A 7,466-nucleotide genomic window follows, 5' to 3' on the forward strand; every position below is an offset into this window, starting at 1 on the left:
AGCTATTAGCAATGTCCATCTGACCAAAGTAGGATTTGCTGTTCTGATACAGAGAATGTGATTTGACTGAAATATTTAAATGTGATATTGTGTCCAAAAGTTTTTAATATGTCCAGATGAAAGTTGGGGTACAAACTTTAAAGTGATAGGCATATGGAACTTCAAAGTTCCTTGCTCTCCCCCACCCCCAATGGACTGAAACAAAGTGCTCTGTTTAGGGATTAACCATACTGCATTGGTTGCTACTGTATAGTGGAGACAACATCCAGCTGTTTGGCACTTAATTTTACCATTCAACTCCAAACTTCACCCACCTGTTTTGTGGTATCCTGCACTGTTTCAACAAGGCCCAAAGGCCGCACCTCATGTTCTGTCTAGACACACCGAGGCATTTTGCATCCTCCTGCTCTCAATATTAGATTCAGGGTAACTCACTTTCTTTATTTGTTTTCAGACTGGCTGCTTCTGCTGTACGTCATCATTTGTTAGCTTTCCAGTGGTAGAAATGGAACTATCAAAACTGTCTTTATTTTGTCAGTATTGACACAGCATCTTTACTTCCAAAAGTTTGATTTTAGGTGGAGACTGATCATCAAAGTTAAATCCTAAATAAGATCCTGTTCTCAATCATAGAATAAGAACAAAGAAAAACAATTAGAAAAACAAAAGTAGAAAATCCTGGAAAAATTCAGTGGCCAAGCTGCAACTGCAACGAGAGAAACAGAGTTAACATTTCCAATCTACAAACGTTCTTTGACTAGAACCATTGAATCTATTTCTCTTCCCGCAGATGGACCTGACGTGCTAACAGTTTCCAGTGCTTTCTACTTTAGTTATAAACCTAAAATTGCTCTTTGCAACTTTTCTGAGTTTTACTAATGAACAATGACTTTTTATTTACAGTGTGATTATTTATAATTGCAATTGATTGAATTATGTATTAAACTGTTAAATATTATCAGCTTAATAGTTTATTTGTGTTTTGCAGCTTTACATGAAGGTGAAATGTGATGATACCTCCCTGCTGGTTCACACAGAGCAGTTGCTGGAGGAGCTGGGACCCAGTGAAGACCTGGACTTGTCAGACAGTGAGAAACTTCCCATTGAGAACATCGAGGATGACTTTGTAGAGACCAGTGAGGATGAGGAAATGCAACAGGAATAATTCAATAAACATTTCTGACTACTTTTACCCAAAAATGGCAAGTAAAGGAACCCTTTTCTAAAGAAGTTACATTTTATGAGTGAGAGGCAGAGTCCCTGTTACCACATGTTGCTGTGGATATATTCCTGGCACTGAACTTGGAGCAAGCTATCTGTACATTTGACTTAATTTGAGAATTCTTAAAAAAAAGTTTATTGCTTTAAGAACTGGAAACTTCAAATAAAAATTCTGTGAACATATAAAACCCAAGACATTCCAACAGTATTTTGTATAAATTTCACTGCTGATGCAGGCCAGGTATTGGCAACGTTAACAATATGGTGTCTTCAGCGTTGCATCTTATGCTTGTGTCACCGATGGGATTTTGTCTGTCATTACAGAACCGATTTAAAATGAGATACGAGTATTCTGGGGTACTGTATTCGCTCCTGTAAAATTATCTTAAAAATGATGATGGGGGGGGGTTGGGCAGAATTGAAACAAAAAGTTAAATACTGCATCTGCAACAAAACACAAATTGCTGAAAATTGCTACGTATATGAAGAATTGACTTTTGATGGAGTTTGTGATTAAAAAAGAGCTCTACCCCATGACCATTTTATAGAACAGCTGTGTTCTTCCACAATGGTCATTTCCAGTTTCCAGTTGTATGTTATTTTAACTCTTCCACCTCCCTTCCACACTGACCTGTCTGTCCTCAACTTCCTTCATTACTATAGAGAGACTGAATGTAAATGTGAAGAACAAGTATCACCAATTCTGCTGAGGTTGCTTACATTCCAATTGTACTCATAATGAATTTTCCAATTCCAGGCAACCCACAATCCCAGTGTTCTCTTCTCGCAAACACTTGACTGTCTACCTAGTTTTCTTCTCCCATTGTTCATTTGTCTCATCATTTCTTCTCTTCACCTAGTGCTCTCTGCCCATAATCCATCTGTTACTAGCCCTGTGTCCCATCCTCCTATGTACGACTATATACCGGGAATCTTTTCTGTTCCCTCTCAATACTAATGCAGAGATTCAAGCCAGAACTTTAACTTACACATTTTGCCTCCACAGATGCTAATTGATCTGCTGAGTTCTTCCAGCATTTTGTTTCCCTTCTAGATTCTAGTCTCTTTTGTCTTCAGTCTCCAACTTGTCTGTGGTTGCGTCCTGCTGAGGAGTTTCAACCCGAAACATCAGCTCTCCTCTTTGCCACAGATGCTGCCTGGCCTGCTGAGTTCCTCCAGTATTTTGTGTGTTACTTGGATTTCCAGCATCTGCAGATTTTCTCTTGTTTGTGTTTAGTTTGTCCTATCTTGTTTTAATCTTGATGGATTTGCTTGGTATTTAAGCATTTGGCCGCATTGAAGTTTTTGGTTAAACTCAATTAATAATTTATCAAATAATAATAAAATAACATGAGTCTATAAATCAAAATTCACAGACTGCTTTATAATTTAAAACACGAGAAATTCTGCAGAAGCTGGAAATCTAGAAGAATGCCGGAGGAACTCAGCAGATCAGGCCACATCTAAGGAGAGAAATTAACAGTCAACATTTTGGGCCAAGACCCTTCATCAGGACTGAAAAGGAAGTGGGGAAAAGCTAGAGTAAAAAAGTGGGGGAAAGGGAGGTAGAGTACAAGTTGGCAGGTGAATTAGGCGTGTTCATATCAAAACAAACATCTAATTATTATCTATTGAATAAAATTTTAAGTTATATTCAGGGGACTTTCATAGTGGTTTTATTTCACTTACTGTTTTCACTATAATACAAATAAAATAAATAATGGTTTTGATTTAACCAACACAGACAAAATGCTGGTGGAACGCAGCAGGCCAGGCAGCATCTATAGGAAGAAGTACAGTTGACGTTTCAGACCGAGACCCTTCGTCAGGACTGTACTTCTCCCTATAGATGCTGCCTGACCTGCTGCATTCCACCAGCATTTTGTCTGTGTTGCTTGAATTTCCAGCATCTGCAGATTTTCTCGTGTAATGGTTTTGATTTAATAGGTTTGCAGTTTTTAAGAAAGTGTAGTTTAAGAAACTCAGGGTTGGATTCATAAGTTGAACTCCTAGGTCATAAAATGTTAAAATAGATTAATTAAATATTCTAGACTTCACAACCTAGCCCTAGGTATCTCAAATGGTATTACTTTTCAATTGATATTAACAAATAGATCGTGCATTTTCAGTTTCCTCTTCATTGTATCAATCAACCATTCATGTGGTCAGCAGGAACTAATCAGACACAAATATTCACATTAAAATGTAGTGGATTCCAATTAATTGGGACACATTATGTCCAGTAAATTTTAGCCCAATTAAGTGGCTGTCTCAATTAGCAGAGGTTTCATGGAAAAAAGTTAAAAAGATATAAAAAAAGGACAAACCACTGTTTAACTAAATAATAGATTATGTATTTTAATGAAAAACGGAACAAATTAGAACACTATCAATACCTCTACATTATAGAACTGTGTGTTAATTCCTAACAGTTTGACTGTAAGTTAACAAAATCAGTACAGGCACCTAGTGTAGATAATGGACTGCCTTCATCCAATTGGAATTCATCCAAAGTATGGTGCCATATATGGGATGTCCACGGAGGATTATCTCCTGGTGAAGGGGCAGCTCACTCAACTTTGGTTTTCACTGGACACTCAGCTCTGTCCTGTGGCTCTGAGTGGCTGTGCACAACGGTCGCCACACCCCATTACTTTGCTTTGACAGGCAGGCTAAACCAGCTGAGGGTAGCTGGTGAAACAGGGACATGCATTTGAAATCAGCTCCAGTGGACTGGGCAGATGAGATCAATAGTGAGATCCAATGGCCAAGAAGGCAGCTCTGCAGCACTTCATGAAGATCGAAGACCATGATAAGGCACAGAAGTCCTGGTTACCACTGCAACCAAGGAAGCCCAAGCTTGTGACAACTACTGTACCACTGGTCCTGGACTTCCAAGGTCGAGAGAGTGGAACTATTCCAATACAACAGCTTGTCCACTTCAAAAACTCTTCTGTCTACGCTGGATATGAAGGACAACCAACATGCTTCTGTGTTCTTTGGATTAAATTTAAATGAGCAAAATTAGCACAGATACCTGGTGAAGGTAATGGACTGCCTTCATAAATGCTTTGGATAATTGCATCTTCCAAATCTTCATTTTCATTGTAACATTCAAGATGAATGCCAAAAGCAAATTATTCATCATTCCTAACTTGTTGCAGTAGTGAAATTGTTTCATTTTCACTCCCGGCTATTTCTGCAATCTCCCAAGCCTGAATGCTTGAAACCACAGTGAGCAAAACAATTCTAAATTGTCCTCACGAGTGAATCTGCAGATGCTGGGAAAAAAAAAAACACGAAATGCTGGCAGAACTCAGCAGGCCAGACAGCATCTATGGGAGGAGGTAATAACACGTGTTGTGTGCTCGGAAACGCTATTGGGAAGTGTGGTTATTTGAGTTACTGTTGCCTACCTGTCAGCTTGAACGAGTCTAACCATTCTCCTCTGACCTCTCTCACTAACAAGGGATTTTCTCCCACAGAACTGAGCCGGCAGCATGTATGTTTATTTATTTATTGAGATAAAGTGCAGAGTAAGCCCTTCCTGCCCTTCAAGCCATGCTGCCCAGTAATCACCCAACTTAATCTCAGCCTAGTTACAGGACAATTTACAATGACCAATTAACCTACCAACTGGTACGTCTTTGGACTGTGAGAGGAAACCAGAACACCCAGAGAAAACCCTCAAGGTCACAGTGAGAATGTACAAGCTACTTACAGGAAGCAGCGGGAATTGAACCCTGGGAACTGTAAATGGAGATAAGGGATGGAGATATAAACACTAGAGACTGTTATGTGTGAAAATCCCAGGAGATCAGTAGTTTCTGAGATACTCAAACCACCCGATCTGGCACCAACAATTATTCCACAGTCAAAACCACATTTCTTCCCCATTCTGACATCTGCATACTTTTATGCATTGAGGTGCTGCCACATGATTGTCTGATTAGATATTTACGCTAATGAGCAGGTGTAACAAAGTGGCTACTGAGTGTAAGTGGCTGGTTGACGAATCACGACTGTGTTTAAAAAGAATAAGCAGCGGGTTATAAGTGGAGGGTTGATATTGATGGGAATGCTCTGAGCACTGGCTTGGATACGATGAGTTGAATGGGCACCTTCCACTCAAAAAGAGAATATAGGGAACAACCTCATGGTGGATGGAGCTCAGCATGCAAATGCATAACTCAAAGCTGCAGTGTTTTCAGTCATAGGCAGATACAATAGGTGAATGATTCACCACCCAAAACTTTCCTTCCCTTCAATTGATCGCAGTGGGTACCACCTGAAGATGCTGTGCAGCAGTTTACTAAGGCTTCTTTAATAATATTGTCCAAATAGTTGATCAGAAAGTGCCTAGTGTTACCACTACTAAAAGAAGAGGCCAATGTGGTTATCCTTTAAGTTGTTCCCACCTGCTACAACTGTGCATATCAAATTCATCACAGAAAATCTTCATCACCCAGAGCATGCCCTTTTCTCACTGCTACCATCAGGTAGAGGGTAGGGGTACAGAAGCCTGAAGGCACACACTCAGCGATTCAGGAACAGCTTCTTCCCCTCTGCCATCCGATTCCTAAATGAACTTTGAAGCTTTGGACACTACCTCACCTTTTTAATATGCAGTATTTCTGTATTTGCACATTTTTAAATAATCTATTCAATATATGTAATTGATTTACTTGTTTATTATTATGTTTTATTTTATTTTTTTCTCTCTGTTAGATTATGTATTGCATTGAACTGCTGCTGCTAAGAACAAATTTCACGTCACATGCTGTTGGTAGTAAACCTGATTCTGATTCTGATCCATCCAATTCAATTAATGTATTATTAAAAACTGGCTGAGTTCAGTGAATATTATTGCAAGGCTGCAGACCCTGACAACATGAGTGAAGATACCTATTTGGGAAATAGACACCTCCTCAGCCAAGTTATAGCAGCACAGGTAGCACTTTGGTATATGCCCTGCCAAGTATCCTGTATTCCAATTCATGAAGAGCAGATAAATCGGATCTAACAAATAACCATCAAAAGTGTACCGGTCAATCTTAATCAAACTGGTAGTAGGTTCGATAACAGAGTTGTTCAGCTGTAATTTGTTTACAAATGAATTATTCATTTCATTACAAATCTCTTAAAAGACTTGATCAAAAAATGAACAAATGAGTTAAATTCCAAACATGCAATGAGAGATGCATAGTGAGATTTTACAGTAACACAGTCTTTGAACAAAAATGGAAAACAATAGAGTAATTGAAGTAGAAGAGAGTAAAGAGGAAGACTACAAGGAAGGTCACTGCACTTGTTGGATGCCAATCATTTTAGTCCCTAATTACCACTTAAAGAAGGTCTTCAAGGTAGTGTCCAGAAATGAAGCATCTTTGGCTGCTTTATTGGTGATCTTCCATGCATCAGCAATGGGAATATTTGCCAACAACTGAGCACAGTGTTCAGTTTTATTTATCCTCAGGCAATGAAACAGTCAGTAATCGACATCCAGTAAAGTCTGAACATTGGCATCTCATTTCCTCCAGGATATCTTACAATCTGGCAGTATGAGCATTGAATTTTCCAACTTTCACTCACCACTTCTCTTTCTCCCTTTTCCATTTATTTTCTCCTCATTAATCTGCTCCCATCACCATGTCTCTTTCCCTCCCCACCCCATCTTCTCCATTTCTCCACACTGATGTAAGGCAGATGAACTTAGGACTTGGTTAGATATGGAGAATGGTATGCTGTAGCCACTACAAAAATGTGACTAACGGAGGGACAGGACATATATACCTTAACTATTTCAGGACACAGGCACTTTAGGTAGGATGGAGTTGAAGGGAAGAGAAGAGAGGGAGTTGCACTTTTGATTCAGGGCAATATCACAGCTGTAGTCAGAGGTGATCATCCTGTGAGACTTTATGGGTGGAGCTGAGAAATAAGAAAGGGATGATCACATTTCTGGAGTTGTACAATAGGCCCCTAAATAGTCAGTGGGAATTAGAGAAACAAATATGCTGAAAAATTGTGACAAGTTGCAAGAATAATTGTATTGTCGTAATGGGACATTTTAACTTTCCTAACAAAGAGTAGGACTGCCATTAGGTAGGTGTAATTTGTTAAATGTATTACAGGAAGTTTCCTTAGGCAATGTATAGAGGGCCCTACTGGGGAGAAAGCAAAGCTTGACCAACTCTTAGGTTCTAGAGATGGTAGGTGACTGAGGGGACAGTGTGGAGCAATTT

General features: G+C 39.2%; 1 protein-coding gene across 3 annotated transcripts in view; it reads left to right on the forward strand.

Moving 5' to 3' along the window:
- The window catches only part of si:dkey-12j5.1 (uncharacterized), a 610,757-nt gene extending 607,910 nt beyond the window's left edge, over window positions 1-2,847 (forward strand). The window contains exon 11 of one of the 3 annotated variants that reach the window (XM_059972254.1): window positions 989-2,843. In XM_059972254.1, coding sequence (XP_059828237.1) covers window positions 989-1,165 — 177 coding nt within the window. In that variant the 3' untranslated portion in view covers window positions 1,166-2,843. Of the gene's footprint in view, window positions 1-988 lie in introns of all 3 variants that reach the window. The other 2 variants (XM_059972253.1, XM_059972252.1) reach the window with 2 other exon arrangements.
- Window positions 2,848-7,466: the final 4,619 nt, after the last annotated feature.

Source organism: Hypanus sabinus, chromosome 6 (assembly GCF_030144855.1).
Source record: "Hypanus sabinus isolate sHypSab1 chromosome 6, sHypSab1.hap1, whole genome shotgun sequence".
NCBI lineage: Eukaryota > Metazoa > Chordata > Chondrichthyes > Myliobatiformes > Dasyatidae > Hypanus > Hypanus sabinus.